The 21,761-nt window shown below is 54.3% G+C and overlaps 1 protein-coding gene across 1 annotated transcript in view; it reads left to right on the top strand.

Annotated features, from left to right (window-relative positions):
- Positions 1 to 21,761, top strand: part of LOC144952414 (dynein axonemal heavy chain 2-like) — a 139,082-nt gene that overhangs the window by 104,551 nt on the left and 12,770 nt on the right. Inside the window, exon 7 of the mRNA XM_078882810.1 lies at positions 7,261 to 7,466. Coding sequence (XP_078738936.1) covers positions 7,261 to 7,466 — 206 coding nt within the window. The remainder of the gene's footprint in view (positions 1 to 7,260; positions 7,467 to 21,761) is intronic.

Raw genomic sequence — 21,761 nt, 5'->3', positions numbered from 1 at the left:
GTGTGAGTGTGTGGTGTCTGCGAGTGTGTAGAGTGTGGCTGTGTAGTGTGGTGTAGCGTGTGAGTGTGTGGAGCGTGTGGTGTCTGCGAGTGTGTGGGTGTGTGTGGAGTGTGTGAGTGTGTGAGTGTGTGGGTGTGTGTGAGTGTGTGAGTGGAGTGTGTGGTGTGTGTGTAGCGTGTGAGTGGAGCGTGCGAGTGGAGCGTGCGAGTGTGTGGGTGAGGTTGGGATAGATGACGGTGCGGTAGGGCTGATAGATGAACGGCACCGCGACTTCTCAGAATCCACCTCCATTGTTGTTATTAAAGTACGCGAGAGAGAGAGAGCTGTTCGCGGGCAGTTCCAGCCTTTGTCTTTATTTTAAATATGAGGAGGAGGAGAGGCGCTTGTTCAATATTTAGTTGGTTATTCCATCCGCCAGCAAGGGCATCAGCCTAGCGGGTGGTTGGTGTGTGGGGGGGGGATGGGGGGAGCCACCACCCACCTCATCGTGATCTGCAGGTGGTGATCGGGGGGATAGTGAAGCCATTGGGTTGGTGTTGGGTCACCGTGACTCTGCGTGCAACAGCGCTCCCACGGTTGTACTCTTTCTTCTCTCTCATTTTTATTTTTTTACGATCAGTGGAAACAAGAAGATGCTCGGTGTAGTCGGCACTTTGCTTCGTTCATCATTTCGTAATAATGAAAAAAAAATGTAATTTACATTTTTAAGCTTTGCTTTATGTAAACCTCCATCTCTCGCTCACTCTCTCGCTCGCTCTCTCGCTCGCTCTCTCGGTCTCTCGCTCGGTCCTCGCTCGCTCTCTCGCTCACTCTCTCGCTCACTCTCTCGCTCACTCTCTCGCTCACTCTCTCGCTCACTCTCTCGCTCACTCTCTCGCTCACTCTCTCGCTCACTCTCTCGCTTTCTCTTCTCTCGCTCATTTTCTCTCTTTTTTTACGATCAGAGGAAACAAGCAGATGCTCGGTGTAGTCGGCACTTTGCTTCGTTCATCATTTCGGTTTTTTTTCTTCAACGCTTTGCTTCATGTGCCCCCCCTGTTTAATTGAAAGATTTCACAAAAGATTTCACGCTCTGCTCTCCTCCTTCTTACCCCTTCCCTCTCTCTCTACCCTCGTGGTGTTCACCTTCTGAAGCGCTCGCTCGTCACCAGTGGCGTGCGCGATGACCACCACCACCACGTGGCTTTTCTTTCGTGTTGTGCGCGGTGCTTTTAGCGCCACGGCGCGTGGATTTGTAGCGATTATTTCCATTTGTGTTGCTGGTGACTTTGTGTATTTCGAATCGAAATCGCCTCCAGTGCTGTTGCTGCTGGCGGCAACAGCACTATGAGTGAGCGGGTGGGTGATGACTGGGTGGGTGAAATGGGTAGGTGAGTGGGTGAGTGGATGACCGGTGTGTGAGTGGGTGAGTGAGCGAGTGGGTGGGTAAGTGGGTGAGTAAGTGAGTGGTTGAGTGGGTAAGAGAGTGGGTTTGGTGGTTGTGTGAGTGAGCGGGTGGTTGATGACTGGGTGGGTGGTTGGGTAGGTGAGTGGGTGAGTGGATGACTGGTGTGTGAGTGGGTGAGTGAGCGAGTGGGTGGGTAAGTGGGTGAGTGAGTGAGTGGTTGAGTGGGTAAGAGAGTGGGTTTGGTGGCTGTATGAGTGAGCGGGTGGGTGATGACTTGGTGGGTGAAATGGGTAGGTGAGTGGGTGAGTGGATGACCGGTGTTTGAGTGGGTGAGTGAGCGAGTGGGTAAGTGGGTAAGTGGGTGAGTGAACGAGTGGGTGGGTAAGTGGGTGAGTGAGTGGGTGGTTGAGTGCGTAAGAGAGAGGGGCTGGGGTGATTGTGTGAGTGAGCGGGTGGGTGATGACTGGGTGGGTGAAATGGGTAGGTGAGTGGGTGAGTGGATGACCGGTGTGTGAGTGGGTGATTGAGCGAGTGGGTGGGTAAGTGGGTGGGTGGGTGGGTGAGTGAGTGGTTGAGTGGGTAAGAGAGAGGGGCTGGGGTGATTGTGTGAGTGAGCGGGTGGGTGATGACTAGGTGGGTGAATGGGTAGGTGAGTGGGTGAGTAGATGACCGGTGTGTGAGTGGGTGAGTGAGTGAGTGAGTGGGTGGGCAAGTGGGTGAGTGAGTGGGTGGTTGAGTGGGTAAGAGAGAGGGGCTGGGGTGATTGTGTGAGTGAGCGGGTGGGTGATGACTGGGTGGGTGAAATGGGTAGGTGAGTGGGTGAGTGGATGACCGGTGTGTGAGTGGGTGAGTGAGTGAGTGGGTAAGTGGGTGAGTGGTTGAGTGGGTAATAGAGTGGGTTTGGTGGTTGTATGAATGAGCGGGTGGGTGATGACTGGGTGTGTGAGTGTGTGAGTGGGTGAGTGAGCGAGTTGGTGAGGTGCGGGGGGAAGGACAGCAAACTAAAGAAACAAAAAGCAGTTCTAAAAAATACAAATAGATTTCAATCTGTGTGAGTCTGTGGGTCTCTGTGTGAGTCCATGGGTCTCTGTGTGAGTCTGTGGGTCTCTGTGTGAGTCTGTGGGTGTCTGTGTGAGTCTGTGGGTCTCTGTGAGTCTGTGGGTCTCTGTGTGTGAGTCTGTGGGTCTCTGTGTGAGTCTGTGGGTCTCTGTGTGAGTCTGTGGGTCTCTGTGTGAGTCCATGGGTCTCTGTGTGAGTCTGTGGGTCTCTGTGTGAGTCCATGGGTCTCTGTGTGAGTCTCTGTGTCTGTGTGAGTCTGTGGGTCTCTGTGTGAGTCTGTGGGTCTCTGTGTGAGTCTGTGAGTCTCTGTGTGAGTCTGTGGGTGTCTCTGTGAGTCTGTGGATCTCTGTGTGAGTCTCTGTGTCTTTGTAAGTCTATGGATATCCTCCGGCACGGCACACGAGGGGGTGGGTGACTAGCACCACGCCCGGCCGCCTTTGTCTCCCCAGTGGCTATGCTTATACATCACATTAGGTACTAATTTGTGGCTGAGTCGACCTAGTGGAGGCCCGGGACCGGTTCAGATAATCGTCACCGGTGTTGGCCGTGAGCGTGAGTCGAACCCGGGTCGCCGGGTTTGTAGCGCAGCATAACGCTAACTACTGCGCCACCGCTCCTCACACACACATGTGCACACACACGTGCACACACACACGTATGCACACACACACGTGTGTGTGCATCTCTGCAACCATTCCAAGCAGCTGTCTCTCGTCTGAGTGATTATCTTTGACTCTGCATAAGGGAGGTGAGAAGGATCGGTTGGAGCTCATGGTGATGTGGTTAGTGGTGGTGGTAGTGGTGGTCCACCACTAGGGGTCGGCACGGTTTGAACCGACTCAAACTGGTTTCAAATTGAGCAATCCAAACCAAACCAGCGACGACTGAACCAAACCAAACCAAAACCAAACCAAACTAAGCTAAACCAAACCTCTTAAGTTGGCTTGAACCAAACTAGTTTGAGCCGGTTCCACCCTGTCCGAGCCAAACCGAGTCGGTTTTCGTAGCCCCAAACCAAACCGAACCAGTTCAAACAGAGCCAAACCAAACCGATTTGGTTCGGTTCAAACCGCGGTTTGGTGGTTTGAGCCAAACCGTGCCGACCCCTATCCACCACCACCACCACCACCTCCACCACCTCCACCACCACCTTCACCACCACCTTCACCACCACCACCACCTATGCCACCACCACCACCTCCGCCACCACCACATCCATCACCTCCACCACCACCAACTCCTCCACCACCACCTTCACCACCACCACTACCACCTCCGCCACCACCTCCACCACCACCACCACCTTCGCCACCACCACTTTCACCACCACCACCTCCGCCACCACCACCTCCACCACGACCACAAACTCCACCACCTCCACCACCACCATCACCTCCACCACCACCACGACCACAAACTCCACCACCTCCACCACGACCACAAACTCCACCACCACCCCCACCGCCACGACCGTTCCGTCACCCGGTGACATCACCGCCGCTTTGATTCAAGGCCGCGTGTCTAGACACCAATTTACAGAGACGCAACGCGCGCAGTCGTACTCCACACACGTGTACGTGTGTGAGTGTGTGTAGCACACTCACACACACACACGTGGGTGTGAGTGTGTGTAGTACACTCACACAAACTCACACACACGTGGGTGTGTGTGTGTGTGTGCAGTACATTCACACTGACACACGTACACGTGCGTGTGTGTGAGTGTGTGTAGTACACTCACACAAACTCACACACACGTGGGTGTGTGTGAGTGCAGTACATTCACACTGACACGCGTACACGTGCGTGTGTGTAGTACACTCACACACGTACACGTGCGTGTACGTGTGTGTGTGAGTGTGTGTGAGTGTGTGTAGGACACGCACACACGTACACGTGCGTGTATGTGTGTGAGTGAGTGTGAGTGTGTGTGAGTGTGTGTAGTACACTCACACACGTACACGTGCGTGTATGTGTGTGAGTGTGTGTGAGTGTGTGTGAGTGTGTGTGAGTGTGTGTAGTACACTCACACACACGTACACGTGCGTGTATGTGTGTGAGTGTGTGTGTGAGTGTGTGTAGTACACTCACACACGTACACGTGCGTGTATGTGTGTGAGTGTGTGTGAGTGTGTGTAGTACACGCACACACGTACACGTGCGTGTGAGTGTGTGTAGTACACACAATCACACACACGTACACGCGCCTATGTATCAGTGTACTACACACTCACACACGTATGCGTGCGTGCGTGAGTGTGTAGTACTACACACACGCACGCACACACGTATGCGTGCGTGCGTGCGTGAGTGTGTAGTACTACACACACGCACGTACACACGTACACACACACACACACACGTACACACACACACTTGCCCTAACAGGCTACGCTGGAGGACCTTTGGTCTCGTACGTGCGTGTGTGCACTAGGGCCTGAAAGATTTGGGGGAAAATATCTAATTGCGAATTCTCTGACAGATATTGCGATTACGTTTATTGAAGAACAAGCTTCGGTTCAATTTTCACTGTGTAATAGATTTAAAGCACGCGATGGAGCATTACCACATGCAGCCATCAAAATATGAACTGCTTTAGATATTTTAATGGAAGGATGGGACCTTAAAATATATTAATTGCTTCCAACATGTATTTATTAAAATGTTTCAATTGGAATAGAACAATCAAACATAGCGCAATTGTTAATCTGAATAAATAAAGTTATGATAATAAAACGTAAAAACAATTCCAGTAAGAAAGTAATAGGACTTTTGAAATCGCAAAAAAATCGCAGCCTTTGCGATGTACTAATCACGCTGTTTCAAATTGCGATTTCGATTTGAAATCGATAAGACCTGATTTAAAGCTTTCGTGACTGCAGGGATTCATCATCTTGGTTCTTTCGGTAAAGTCACGTAGAAGGGAAATAATAAAATAAAAAAAATTTAACATATTAAAATAATATTTTATTTTATTATGATGGAAATAATAAAATAATAAAAATAAAACATTAAAATATTTTTTTATTTTATTAGAATGGAAATAATAAAATAATAAAAATAAAACATAATAACATTTTATTTTATTTTATTAGAATGGAAATAATAAAATTATAAAAATAAAACATTATAAAATAATATTTCATCTTATTAGAATGGAAATAATACAATTATAAAAATAAAACATAAGAAAACAATATTTTATTTTATTAGAATGGAAATAAAAGAATAAAAATAAAACATTCTAAAATAAAATTATATGTTATTATGTTTGATTTTTATTATTTTATTATTTCCATTCTACGTCACTTTACCGAAAGAACCAAGAAGATCGATAAGACCGCGTACGCCCGTGTGTGGAACTTCTTTCACACCCCACGTAGCCGACCGTGCTACTTGCGTCGGTTAAAAAAAAAATCCTTTCTGCCGTCACCTCCTTCGGGACTCAAACCCATCAGGCCTCTCTCTCCTCTCTCCTCCTCCCCTCTGAGAATACCTCCTAAGGGCAAACACAAATAAATAAACACAAATGCATCGCACAGCTGAGGCCGTTGGGTGCAAAAACAAAAAAAAACGCGCTCACGTGCGCGCGTAATTGCATTACACGCGCGCGCGCGCACACACACCGACACGCAGACACACACACACAGACACACACACACAGACACACACACACCGACACACACACCGACATGCACACACGTACACGCACACACCGACACGCACACACCGACAAGCACACACACACCGACACACACAGACACACACACAACGACACACACACAACGACACACACACAACGACACACACAGACACACACACAACGACACACACAGACACACACACAACGACACACACACAACGACACACACAGACACACACACAACGACACACACAGACACACACACAACGACACACACAGACACACACACAACGACACACACAGACACACACACAACGACACACACAGACACACACACAACGACACACACAGACACACACACAACGACACACACAGACACACACACAACGACACACACAGACACACACACACACCGATACACCTACACACACACACCCACTAACACGCACACACCGATACGCACACACCGACAAGCACACACACCGACACACACAGACACACACACAACGACACACACACACCGACACACACACACACTGACACACACACACCGACACGCACACACACATACCGACACACACACACACACACCGACACACACACATACATACCGACACACACACACCGACACACCAACACACACACACATGCACACATCCACCCACACACGCAAAGACAAAGATCCCCCGGTTTTGATTCCTTACCCGTACCCGGCCGCACCAGGTCGCAAACGGGTACCCGTACCCTACCCGATACCCGGCTACCCGTACCCGGCCGGGTATCGGGTAGGGTGCGGGTATCGGGTACCTGATTGCGACCTCTGGGATGAAGCCATGTTGCAGGCGCGGGTGGGTTGATTCTAGGAACTTGAATTGTGAGAAGAGACAAGACGTTGGGAAATTAGTGACAAACGGTGACTCACCAGTGACTCACGGCCGACCCATAGCCGGCCGCACCAGGGTCGCAAACGGCTACCCGTACCCGGCCGGGTACGGGTAGCCGGGTATCGGGTAGGGTACGGGTATCGGGTATCCGATTGTGACCTCTGCACAGCGCTAACCGCTACGCTCTCTCTCCCCACACACGCACACATGCACTGACACACGCACGCATGCACACACACGCACACACACACACACACGCACGCACGCACACACGCACACACACGCAGGTGTGCGAGTGCCAGCAGCAGTTTGGGCGCTACGTGGACGGGCAGCGCGCCCCGCTGCCCTGCCTGGGCGGGCAGCGGGGCCCCGCCGTGGCGCGGAGCCTCCTCGAGACCCAGGAGGCGTTCGCCCGGGCGCTGCGGCCGCTTGCTGAGGCACGCGCCAGCATCCTGGACGTCAACAACACCGCCTGGCACGAGCACTGCAACCGGTGGGACACTCGCACGCGCGCATGTGCACACACACGTGCACACACACTCACACACGTATGCACACACACACACACACGTGTGTGTGTGTGCATCTCTGCGCCCATTCCAAGCAGCTGTCCCTCGTCTGAGTGATTATCTTTCACTCTGCATAAGGGAGGTGAGAAGGATCGGTTGGAACTCGTGGCGATGTGGTTAGTGGTGGTGGATTGTGGTGGTGGAGGTGGTGGTGGAGGTGGTGGTTTGTGGTGTGTAGTGTGTGGTGGGGGTGTGGAGGTGGTGGTGGTGTGTGGAGGGGGTGGTGGTGGTGTGTGGAGGTGGTGGTGTGTGGTGTGTGGAGGTGGTGGTGGTGTGGAGGTGGTGGTGTGTGGTGTGTGGAGGGGGTGGTGTGGGGAGGGGGTGGTGGTGGTGTGTGGAGGTGGTGGTGTGTGATGGTGTGTGGTGGTGATGTGTGGTGGGGGTGGTGTGTGGAGGGGGTTGCGGTGGTGTGTGGTGGTGATGTGTGGTGGGGGTGGTGTGGGGAGGGGGTGGTGGTGGTGTGTGGAGGGGGTGATGTGTGGTGGTGTGTGGTGTGTGGAGGGGGTGGTGGTGGTGTGGGGAGGGGGTGGTGGTGTGTGGAGGTGGTGATGGTGTGTGGAGGTGGTGGTGGTGGGTGAAGGGGGTGGTGTGTGGATGGGGTGGTGGTGGTGTGTGGAGGCGGTGGTGGTGGTGGCGTGGGGAGGGGGTGGTGGTAGTGGTGGTGGTGTGTGGAGGTGGTGTGTGGTGAGTGGAGGGGGTGGTGGTGGTGTGGGGAGGGGGTGGTGTGTGGAGGTGGTGGTGTGTGAAGGGGGTGGAGTGTGGAGGGGGTGGTGGTGGTGTGTAGAGGCGGTGGTGGTGGTGTGTGGAGGTGGTGTGTGGTGAGTGGAGGGGGGTGGTGGTGGTGTGGGGAGGGGGTGGTGTGTGGAGGTGGTGGTGGTGGTGTGTGAAGAGGGTGGAGTGTGGAGGGGGTGGTGGTGGTGTGTAGAGGCGGTGGTGGTGGTGTGTGGAGGGGGTGGCGGTGGTGGTGTGTGGAGGTGGTGGTGGTGTGGAGGTGATGGTGGTGTGTGGAGGGGTGGTGGTGGCGGTGGTGGCGGTGGTGGTGATTACAGAGGTGGTGCTGGTCGTGGTGATGATGATGATGAGGGAGAGACACGCAAACTCCAAATACACAACAGCAGGCATCGTCAGGGTCATGCGACCTCCTGTAGACCAGGCGATGTAGTTTTTGTTGTTGTTGTTGTTGTGTTCGGTCGACACGCACCGCCGATTTCTCAACCCCAACGCCCTCTGCGATTCTTCCTCGGGGCGCCGTCTATAACCGCGGTCTTCTCATGGGCCAATGAGCATTGTGTTGTGACGGTGGTGGTGGTGGTGGAGGTGGTGGTGGTGGTGATGGTGGTAATGGTGGCGATTGAAGTGGTGGTGTGAGAGAAGTGGTGGTGCAGAGGGCAGAGGAGTGACGCTCACAACAACGAGCGGAGAGTGCCGGGGGGCTAAAACACAGCAAGTTCGCAAAGTAGGGGGTACAGCTGGTGGTCCATCTGCCGGTCATCTCAGTCGGCCAACCCATGGCACCTGCTGGGTCTTTTCCGTGACCTCCTCCTGCACCTAGCCTGGCACAGTAGGGGGTACAGCTGGTGGTGCATCTACCGGTCATCTCAGTCGGCCAACCCATGGCACCTGCTGGGTCTGTCACGTGACCTCCTCCTGCACCTAGCCTGGCACAGTAGGGGGGTACAGCTGGTGGTGCATCTACCGGTCATCTCAGTCAGCCAACCCGTGGCACCTGCTGGGTCTGTCACGTGACCTCCTCCTGCACCTAGCCTGGCACAGTAGGGGGGGGGGGTACAGCTGGTGGTGCATCTACCGGTCATCTCAGTGAGCCAACCCATGGCACCTGCTGGGTCTGTCACGTGACCTCCTCCTGCACCTAGCCTGGCACAGTAGGGGGGGGGTACAGCTGGTGGTGCATCTACCGGTCATCTCAGTGAGCCAACCCGTGGCACCTGCCGGGTCTTTTCCGTGACCTCCTCCTGCCAGCGGCGAGCATTCGACACTTCACGCGGCAGCCTCGAAGTGCACCTAGCCTGGCACGGGCGCCGTGGAGGACGTCACCGTCACTTAGTGGCGAGTGGCGGGTGTTGGCTATTGGATGGGATGGGTTGATGGGACCCATGGGGATGATGGTGAGGGGGAGTGGGGGGGTGAGGGGGAGGGGTGGTGAGGCTGAGGAGAGTGGTGGATGGTTACGCGTTGATGAGACCCAGGGGGGGGATGTGTGGGAGCTGGGCGAGCGGGGATGTGAGCCACCAACCCTGACAGCTGTTGTGAGTGGGGGTGCTGGTGGTGGTGGGGTGGAGAGGTCACGTGAGCGACACCGACTGTTAATGTGCATCGCGATGGCCCGCGGTGGGCTCGTTGCGAACCGCTGAGAGCGAATTTGACTCTCGTTAGAAGAAACGCCGTCGATGTTCAACTCCCATCGGTGCCAGAGGCTTCATCATCGCCATCGTCATCATCGCTATTGTCATCAGCAGCAGTAGCAGCTGCATCATCGTCATCAGCATCATCATCGTCATCACTGTGCCAACTTGCTGTGCTTTAGCCACCCGGCGCTCCGCTCGTTGTTGTGAGCGTCGCTCCTCCGCCCTCCGTTGTTGTTGGAGGGCGACTGCCTCCAACTGCCCAGTAGCGTCCTTCACGAACCTCCTCCACAGAGGCCGATCTTGGCACCGCTGGTACCAGTCATCGGCAAGTCCACTCAGCTCCACGTCCTCCTGTACCACATCACTCCGTCTCTTCTCTACCCCATGCTGCGCCCGTTTAGCCCCCTCGATCCGGCCGAACAAAAGCTGTTTAGGCATGCGGTGGCTGGGCATGCGGGCTACATGACCCAGCCAACGCAGCCTTCCCTGCCGGAGAAGCTCACCGATGGGACTTTGCCCAGATCTTTCAATGATTTGTGAGCTCCTCACACAATCCAGCCTGCAGGTTAAACCCACGATGGATCGTAGGCAGGGCCAGGCTGAATGTTTCTAACCGGCGAAGATGTTCCATTAGGGGGGTCCACGTTTCGTGTAGAGAGTGAGATGAATTCCACGCGCTCGCGTATCAAAGTGAGTGACACTGAAACCTCTGCACAGATGGATTCCATCGATTTCCCATTCTCTCCTCTCTCACTCCTGGTCCGAGGTTAAATCCCGAAATTCCGGTGAAATCCCCATCACCACCACCCCACCACCACCCCCACCCCACCACCACCCCCCCCCCATCACCACCACCCCACAACCATCACCACCATCACCACCATCACCACCCCACCACCCCACCACCACCACCCCCATCACCACCACCCCCACCACTCCCCCACCACCAACACCACCCCACCACCACCACCCCCATCACCACCCCCACCACCACCACCACCCCCATCACCCCCCCAACCACCCCACCACCACCACCCCCCCCACATCACCACCACCCCACCACCACCATCCCACCACCACCACTTCCACCACCCCCCCCCCCACCACCACTCCCACCACCCCCACCACCACCCCCATCCCCCCCACCACCACCACCAGCACCACCCCCCCCACCCACCTTAGACCCCCCTCCACCCACCGTTGGTGTCTTCTGACGTTATCCATAACTTTATTTCTCCCTGGTTGTAGTGGTAGTAGCAGCAGTAGTAGAAGTCGATCGTCATGTAGCCCGCATGCCCAGCCACCGCATATCTAAACAGCTTTTGTTCGGCCGGATCGAGGGGGCTAAACGGGCGTGGCACGGGCTAGAGAAGAGATGGAGTGATGTGGTACAGGAGGACGTGGAGCTGAGTGGACTTGCCGATGACTGGTACCAAGCGGTGTCAAGATCGACCTCTGTGGTGGAGGCTCGTGAAGGACGCTACTGGGCAGTTGGAGGCAGTCGCCCTCCAACAACAACGGAGGGCGGAGGAGCGACGCTCACAACAACGAGCGGAGCGCCGGGTGGCTAAAGCGCAGCGAGTTGGCAAAGTGGTGGGCACAGGTGGTGCAACGGCCAGCGGTCATCTCAGTCAGTCGACCCATGGCACCTGCTGGGTCTGCCCCGTGACCTCCTGCCAGCGGGCGTTCGACACTTCACGTGGCCTTAGCGTGCACCTAGCCTGGCACAAGTGCCGTGGTGACGTCACCGCCATTTAGTGGCGAATCGCGGTTGTTGTTGTTGTTATTGTTGTTGTTGTGTTGGATCAGAGCAAAGCGACCCACTCACAACGACCACGGTCAGCCTCGTCAGGCGAAAGTCAAAATTATTTTTGATACCCCCCCCTCCACTCACCTCCGTCCGCTCACTCGCGGCCGCGTGGACGATGCCACTGATGGAGGGGAGGGGAGAGAGGGGAGGGAGGGGAGAGGGGAGGGGAGGGGAGAGGGTGGAGGCGGAGAGGGGAGAGGGGAGGGAATGGTCCCCTTGTGGCACGGAGACATCTGGCTCCCCGTAGCCTCGCGTGGGTATTTAACCCCGCGGTGTCACTCGGCCAGATGCGCAGGGATTTCTTAGTTCCCGGCCCCTCCCTCCACCCACCCTCCCTCCCCACCACTCTCCCTCCCTCTACCCTCCTAACTCCCTCCCCCTCCCTACCTACTCCCACCCCCCTCCACCCTCCCCTCCCTCCACCCTCCCTACCTCCCTCCCCCCCTCCACCCACCCTCCCCCCCTCCACCCACCCTCCCCCCCTCCACCCACCCTCCCCCCCTCCACCCACCCTCCCCCCCCTCCACCCACCCTCCCCCCCCTCCACCCACCCTCCCCCCCTCCACCCACCCTCCCCCCCTCCACCCACCCTCCCCCCTCCACCCACCCTCCCTCCACTCTCCCTCCCTCCACTCTCCCTACCTCCCTCCCCCCCTCCACCCACCCACCCTCCCCCCCTCCACCCACCCTCCCCCCCTCCACCTCTCTGCATAGACATGCAGAGAGATTAATAGAGACCCATAGAGACACACAGACCCATAGACATGCAGAGAGATGAATAGAGACCCATAGACATGCATACAGATTAATAGAGACCCATAGAGACACACAGACCCATTATCATGCATACAGATTAATAGAGACCAATAGACATGCATATAGATTAATGGAGACAAAGAGACCCATAGACATGCATAGAGATGAATAGAGACCCATAGACAACAGAGACCCATGGAACCAGTGAGTTCATACCAGTAAAAAAATAAAAAAATTAACCCGTAAAAACTACGTTTTTCACTATAAATCCTTTATATGCGTGGCGGCTAGAGTCCTCTCGTCCTCTGGCTTGAGATGGCTGCCACCTATGGGACAGATGATTGCCTGCCACCATTAAGCAATTGGTAATTAAATATATTTTATTTTTTCCTAAAAAGTGTAACATTTTGGAAACATTTTTTCACGAAAATAAATTGTCACGCACAACGAGTCTGTGTGCAAAATGTCAGCTCGATTGGATCACGGGAAGTGGGTTAAAAAACGACCGAAAGATTTGCACGGTCGTAAGCGCGCAAGCAAGCAAGTGAACTTAATATAAAGGATTTTAAAAAAAAGTTTCGTTGAAACTTTTGAAAGTCGCTGACTGCATTAGCAGTGCTGCCGTCTGACCCCTGGGCGATGGGGCGATGTTGAATGGAGAGATGGGGAGGGGGGGCTCGTTAAATTTGCTCCAGCAGATGCTGCGTCGCGTTACTCCTCCCCCCTCCCCCCCCCTCTACCCCCTCCTCCTCATCATCCCCCTCCTTCTACCTCAACATCCTCCCCCTCCTCCCCCCTCATCCTCATCATCATCCTCATCATCATCCCCCTCCCCCTCCTCCCCCCTCCTCCTCCTCCTCCCCCTCCCCCTCCTCCTCCCCCCCTCCTCCTCCTCCTCCTCCCCCCCTCCTCCTCCCCCTCATCATCATCCTCCCCCCCCTCCCCCCCCCCCTCCTCCTCCTCCCCCCCTCCTCCTCCTCCTCCCCCCTCCTCCTCCTCCTCCTCCTCTATCCCTCCCCCTCCCTCCCTCCCTCCTCCTCCTCCTCCTCCCCCTCTATCCCTCCCTCCCTCCTCCTCGTCCCGGCAGCGTGAGTCTCAGCGGCGTGACGACCTTCGCTGTGTCCGTAAGCAAAGGGCCCCAAACTGCTGAGCTGCCATGGAGGAGCTCTTTCTTTTGTTTTGTTCTTTACAAAAGGCGGCCCTGGCGAGCACAACATGATGGCAGCTCAAAGCGAGTTGTCGCCTCGTCGTCATCGTCGTCATCGTCGTCATCGTCGTCATCGTCGTCGTCATCATCGTCATCATCGTCATCATCATCGTCGTCATCGTCGTCATCATCATCGTCGTCATCGTCGTCGTCATCGTCGTCATCATCATCGTCATCATCGTCATCATCGTCGTCATCATCATCGTCATCGTCGTCATCATCATCGTCGTCATCATCGTCATCATCGTCATCATCATCATCGTCATCATCATCGTCATCATCATCGTCGTCATCATCATCGTCATCGTCATCGTCGTCATCGTCGTCGTCATCGTCGTCGTCATCATCGTCGTCATCGTCATCATCATTGTCATCATCATCATCGTCATCGTCATCATCATCATCGTCATCATCATCGTCATCATCGTCGTCATCATCATCATCGCCGCCGTCAGCGTGTGGAGATGTCTAGCGGCGGTCAGATACGCCGCAGGCGTAGAGATGCATCGAGGTCCTTGTTTGGCACGCGGAGGCAATTTGGAGACTCGTAGAGATACGACGAGGTAGTTCAGAGAGACACATGGAGACACACGGAGACCCATAGAGACACATAGAGACACAGAGACCCATAGAGGCAACTTAGAGACACAGAGACACACAGAGACCCATAGAGGCAACTTAGAGACACATAGAGACACGCAGAGATAATGCAGAGAGACCCATGGAGTCAACTTAGAGATGCATATAGACACATATATACACGCAGAGAGACCCATGGAGACACATAGAGACACATAGAGACAACACAGAGACCCATAAAGATACCTTGAGATCCATAGTTTAAACTACAAATATATAACAGGCGTCAGGGTTGGGATCGAACCCACGACCTCCTGTACACCAGGCGAGGTAGTCAACATCTCCTAGCCACCGTGATGATGATGAGAGAGAGAGAGACGCAGACTCCAAATATACAGCAGCAGGCGTCGTCAGGGTCGGGATCGAACCCACGACCTCCTGTATACCAGGCGAGGTAGTTAACATCTCCTAGCCACCGTGATGATGTTGATGAGAGAGAGAGACACGCAAACTCCAAATACACAACAGGCATCGTTGGGGTCGAGATCGAACCCACGACCTCCTGCACACCAGGCAAGGTAGTTAACATCTCTGAGCCACCGTGATGATGTTGATGAGAGAGAGAGACACGCAAACTCCAAACACACAACAGGCATCGTCAGGGTCGAGATCGTGAGTGTGTGAGACTGTGGGAATGTGGGGGGGGGGGGGGGTGGCGAGGGGGGTGGAGTACGGGGGCGTTCCCTGCACTTTTTATTTACTGATTTATTTACTCTCGCTCACGAAACCCGGCAGTGGCGAGGGTCACGGGTTCGATGCCCGGACAATGCGGCAAGAGGCTGAGGGGGGGGGGGTGTGTGTGGGTGTGTGTAGCAAGGCCGTAATTATAATAGAAATTGGGGGGGGGACACACATCCCCCCCCCCAATATTCAAATATGTTCAAAATGTCCCCCCCAATATATTGCTATAAAAAATAATTGCGATGCTGTGTAAATAAAAAGAACAATTTGCTAAACCTTGGCCACAATATCTGGACTTGTCTTCACATAGATCAACGCGTAGATTTCTGTTGATATGATGGTGGTAAAGGTTGTACTTTATAAATCCCTAATCTCTGCCATTGCATGCAATGAAACAAGACATGGTAAAAAAGTAAAAACAGAGAAATGTAATACAATACAATATTAGACATTATTGTAAAAAAATAAATAAAAAGTCCATCCCATGTGTTAATGAATTTTCTAATATTTTAGGCAGGAAATTAGTTTTCAAATTTAGATGTATTTTTTTCTGGGTTGGGACCCCCAGACACCCTGGAAGATTTGCCCCCCCCCAATGTTGACTCCATGGCTACGGCCTTGGGGTGGAGAGGTGGTGGAGGTGGCCGCATTGCATATGTCGGTTGCGGTGTTGAAAGGGATAGAAAAAAAAATTAACCCGTAAAAAAAAAGTTTTTCACTATAAATCCTTTATATGCGTGGCGGCTAGAGTCCTCTCGTCCTCTGGCTTGAGATGGCTGCCACCTATGGGTCAGATGATTGTCTGCCACCATTAAGCAATTGGTAAAAAAAATATTTAATTTGTGTAAAATTTTGGAAAAAAAATTCACGAAAATAAATTGTCACGCACAACGAGTCTGTGTGCAAAATGTCAGCTCGATTGGATCACGGGAAGTGGGTTAAAAAACGACCGAAAGATTTGCACGGTCGTAAGCGCGCAAGCAAATGAACTTAAGGATTTAATGATGGAATAACGACGGGCGTGAGAATGTGGTGGCGACTCGGGAGAGGGCCTCGTGGGCTCGCACAGAGACCCATAGACTCGCACAGAGACCCGTAGACTCGCACAGAGACCCATAGGCTCGCACAGAGACCCATAGACTCGCACAGAGACCCATAGGCTCGCATAGAGACCCGTAGACTCGCACAGAGACCCATAGACACGCACAGAGACTCATAGAAACGCACAGAGACTCATAGACACTCACAGAGACCCATAGAATATTGTAGAGATATGTAGAATCGTACAGGGACCCGTAGACTCGCACAGAGACCCATAGACACGCACAGAGACCCGTAGACTCGCACAGAGACCCATAGACACGCACAGAGACTCATAGAAACGCACAGAGACTCATAGACACTCACAGAGACCCATAGAATATTGTAGAGATATGTAGAATCGTACAGGGACCCGTAGACTCGCACAGAGACCCATAGACACCCACAGAGACCCTTAGACTCGCACAGAGACCCATAAACTCGCACAGAGACCCATAGACTCACACAGAGACCCATAGACACGCACAGAGACCCGTAGACTCGCACAGAGACCCGTAGACTCGCACAGAGACCCATAGACACGCACAGAGACCCGTAGACTCGCACAGAGACCCATAGACACGCACAGAGACCCTTAGACTCGCACAGAGACCCATAGACTCACACAGAGACCCATAGACACGCACAGAGACCCGTAGACTCGCACAGAGACCCGTAGACTCGCACAGAGACCCGTAGACTTGCACAGAGACCCATAGACACTCACAGAGACCCATAGACTCGCACAGAGACCCATAGACTCACACAGAGACCCATAGACTCGCACAGAGACCCGTAGACTCGCACAGAGACCCGTAGACTCGCACAGAGACCCATAGACTCACACAGAGACCCATAGACAAGCACAGAGACCCGTAGACTCGCACAGAGACCCGTAGACTCGCACAGAAACCCATAGACTCGCACAGAGACCCGTAGACTTGCACAGAGACCTATAGACACTCACAGAGACCCGTAGACTCGCACAGAGACCCGTAGACTCGCACAGAGACCCATAGACACGCACATAGACCCGTAGACTCGCACAGAGACCCATAGACTCACACAGAGACCCATAGACAAGCACAGAGACCCGTAGACTCGCACAGAGACCCGTAGACTCGCACAGAAACCCATAGACTCGCACAGAGACCCGTAGACTTGCACAGAGACCTATAGACACTCACAGAGACCCGTAGACTCGCACAGAGACCCGTAGACTCGCACAGAGACCCATGGACTCGCACAGAGACCCATAGACACGCACAGAGACCCATAGACTCACACAGACCCATAGACACCCACAGAGACCCATAGACTCACACAGACCCATAGACTCACACAGACCCATAGACATCCACAGAGACCAATAGACTCGCACAGAGACCCATAGACTCACACAGAGGCCCATAGACACGCACAGAGACCCGTAGACTTGCACAGAGACCCATAGACTTGCACAGAGACCCATAGACACGCACAGAGACCCATAGACTCGCACAGAGACCCATAGACTCGCACAGAGACCCATAGACTCGCACAGAGACCCATAGACACGCACAGAGACCCATAGACTCGCACAGAGACCCATAGACACGCACAGAGACCCATAGACTCGCACAGAGACCCATAGACACGCACAGAGACCCGTAGACTCGCAGAGACCCATAGACTCGCACAGAGACCCATAGACACGCACAGAGACCCATAGACTTGCACAGAGACCCATAGACTTGCACAGAGACCCATAGACACGCACAGAGACCCGTAGACTCGCACAGAGACCCATAGACTCGTACAGAGACCCATAGACACGCACAGAGACCCATAGACTCGCACAGAGACCCATAGACTTGCACAGAGACCCATAGACTCGAACAGAGACCCATAGACACGCACAGAGACCCGTAGACTCGCACAGAGACCCATAGACACGCACAGAGACCCATAGACTCACACAGACCCATAGACACCCACAGAGACCCATAGACTCACACAGACCCATAGACATCCACAGAGACCAATAGACTCGCACAGAGACCCATAGACTCACACAGAGGCCCATAGACATGCACAGAGACCCGTAGACTTGCACAGAGACCCATAGACTTGCACAGAGACCCATAGACACGCACAGAGACCTATAGACTCGCACAGAGACCCATAGACTCGCACAGAGACCCATAGACTCGCACAGAGACCCATAGACACGCACAGAGACCCATAGACTCGCACAGAGACCCATAGACACGCACAGAGACCCATAGACTCGCACAGAGACCCATAGACACGCACAGAGACCCGTAGACTCGCACAGAGACCCATAGACTCGCACAGAGACCCATAGACACGCACAGAGACCCATAGACTCGCACAGAGACCCATAGACTTGCACAGAGACCCATAGACACGCACAGAGACCCGTAGACTCGCACAGAGACCCATAGACTCGCACAGAGACCCATAGACTCGCACAGAGACCCATAGACTTGCACAGAGACCCATAGACTCGCACAGAGACCCATAGACACGCACAGAGACCCGTAGACTCGCACAGAGACCCATAGACTCGCACAGAGACCCATAGACACGCACAGAGACCCATAGACTCGCACAGAGACCCATAGACACGCACAGAGACCCATAGACTCGCACAGAGACCCATAGACACGCACAGAGACCCGTAGACTCGCACAGAGACCCATAGACACGCACAGAGACCCGTAGACTTGCACAGAGACCCATAGACACTCACAGCGACCCGTAGACTCGGACAGAGACTCATAGACTCGCACAGAGACTCATAGACACGCACATAGACTCGTAGACTCACACAGAGACCCATAGACACGCACAGAGACCCGTAGACTTGCACAGAGACCCATAGACACTCACAGAGAACCAGATACTTGCACAGAGACCCGTAGACTCGCATAGAGACCCATAGACTCGCACAGAGACTCGCACAGAGAACCAGATACTTGCACAGAGACCCATAGACTCACACAGACCCATAGACACCCACAGAGACCCATAGACTCACACAGACCCATAGACATCCACAGAGACCAATAGACTCGCACAGAGACCCATAGACTCACACAGAGGCCCATAGACACGCACAGAGACCCGTAGACTTGCACAGAGACCCATAGACTTGCACAGAGACCCATAGACTCGCACAGAGACCCATAGACTCGCACAGAGACCCATAGACACGCACAGAGACCCATAGACTCGCACAGAGACCCATAGACACGCACAGAGACCCATAGACTCGCACAGAGACCCATAGACACGCACAGAGACCCGTAGACTCGCACAGAGACCCATAGACACGCACAGAGACCCATAGACTCGCACAGAGACCCATAGACACGCACAGAGACCCGTAGACTCGCACAGAGACCCATAGACACGCACAGAGACCCATAGACTCGCACAGAGACCCATAGACACGCACAGAGACCCATAGACTCGCACAGAGACCCATAGACTCACACAGAGACCCATAGACTCGCACAGAGACCCATAGACTCGCACAGAGACCCATAGACACGCACAGAGACCCATAGACTCGCACAGAGACCCATAGACACGCACAGAGACCCATAGACTCGCACAGAGACCCATAGACACGCACAGAGACCCGTAGACTCGCACAGAGACCCATAGACACGCACAGAGACCCATAGACTCGCACAGAGACCCATAGACACGCACAGAGACCCGTAGACTCGCACAGAGACCCATAGACACGCACAGAGACCCAATGACTCGCACAGAGACCCATAGACACGCACAGAGACCCATAGACTCGCACAGAGACCCATAGACTCACACAGAGACCCATAGACACGCACAGAGACCCATAGACTCGCACAGAGACCCATAGACACGCACAGAGACCCATAGACTCGCACAGAGACCCATAGACACGCACAGAGACCCGTAGACTCGCACAGAGACCCATAGACACGCACAGAGACCCATAGACTCGCACAGAGACCCATAGACACGCACAGAGACCCGTAGACTCGCACAGAGACCCATAGACACGCACAGAGACCCATAGACTCGCACAGAGACCCATAGACACGCACAGAGACCCATAGACTCGCACAGAGACCCATAGACTCACACAGAGACCCATAGACTCACACAGAGACCCATAGACTCACACAGAGACCCATAGACTCGCACAGAGACCCATAGACACGCACAGAGACCCGTAGACTCGCACAGAGACCCATAGACACGCACAGAGACCCATAGACTCGCACAGAGACCCATAGACACGCACAGAGACCCATAGACTCGCACAGAGACCCATAGACTCACACAGAGACCCATAAACTAGCACAGAGACCCGTAGACTCGCATAGAGACCCATAGACACGCACAGAGACCCGTAGACTCGCACAGAGACCCATAGACACGCACAGAGACCCGTAGACTTGCACAGAGACCCATAGACACTCACAGAGACCCGTAGACTCGGACAGAGACTCATAGACTCGCACAGAGACCCATAGACTCGCACAGAGACCCATAGAATCGTGTACAGACGCGTACACGACTCGATCAACACCACCACCTCGAATCACCACCACTACCACCATTACCATCACCCCCCACCACCACCATTAACACCACCGTTCATCATCATCACCACCACCTCCCATCGCCACCACCACCACCACCTTTCATCGCCACCACCATTAACACCACCCCTCACCACCACCACCTCCCACCACCACCACCTTCCATCGCCACCACCACCATTAACACCCCTCCTCACCCCACACCACCACCACCACCACCATTAACACCACCCCTCACCATCACCACCACCTTTCATCACCACCACCACCTTTCATCACCACCACCACCACCACCACTAACACCACCCCCCACCACCACCTCCCACCACCACCACCACCACCTTTCATCACCACCACCACCACCAACACCATTAACACCACCCTTCCTCACCCCACACCACCACCACCACCACCTTTCATCGCCACCACCACCACCATTAACACCACCCTTCCTCACCCCACACCACCACCACCACCACCTTTCATCGCCACCACCACCACGACCACCGCCCTCATTCCTACAGGCGCTCCTCCCCCAGCGAGCGGGCATCTCTCAGCGAGTCGGCGGATGTCTCTGAATGGCTGCGTGTCGCGCGCGCGTGCACGCGACACGCGCGCGCGTGCGTGTCGTTGTGTGGGGAGCGGTGGGTGTAGTGGTTAGCGCTACGCTGCGTCACGAACCCGGCGGACCCGAGTTCGATTCCCGCTCACGGCCAACACCAGTGACGATTTTCCGAACCGGTCCTGGGCCTCCCCTAGGTCGACTCAGCCTCAAATGAGTACCTGGTGAGGTGTGTAAACATCGCCACTGGGGAGACAAAGGCGGTCGGGCGTGGTGCTGGCCACCCACCCCCTCGTGTGCCGTGCCGGGCTTCATAGGTGCTCGCTAACAGCACTTGCCCCTACAGTCTGTTAAGGCTACACGGGGGATCTTTTTTTATGGCTGCAACGGTGGTGGTGATGGTAGCAGTGGTAGTGGTGGACATGATTGTGGTGATGATGGTGGTGGTGATGGCAGCAGTGATGGTGATGGTGGTCATGATTGTGGTGATGGTGGTGGTGATGGTGATGGTGGT

Source organism: Lampetra fluviatilis, chromosome 67 (assembly GCF_964198595.1).
Source record: "Lampetra fluviatilis chromosome 67, kcLamFluv1.1, whole genome shotgun sequence".
NCBI lineage: Eukaryota > Metazoa > Chordata > Hyperoartia > Petromyzontiformes > Petromyzontidae > Lampetra > Lampetra fluviatilis.
The sequence above is the reverse complement of the archived record's forward strand: the minus strand, read 5'-3'. Positions and strand labels throughout refer to the sequence as shown.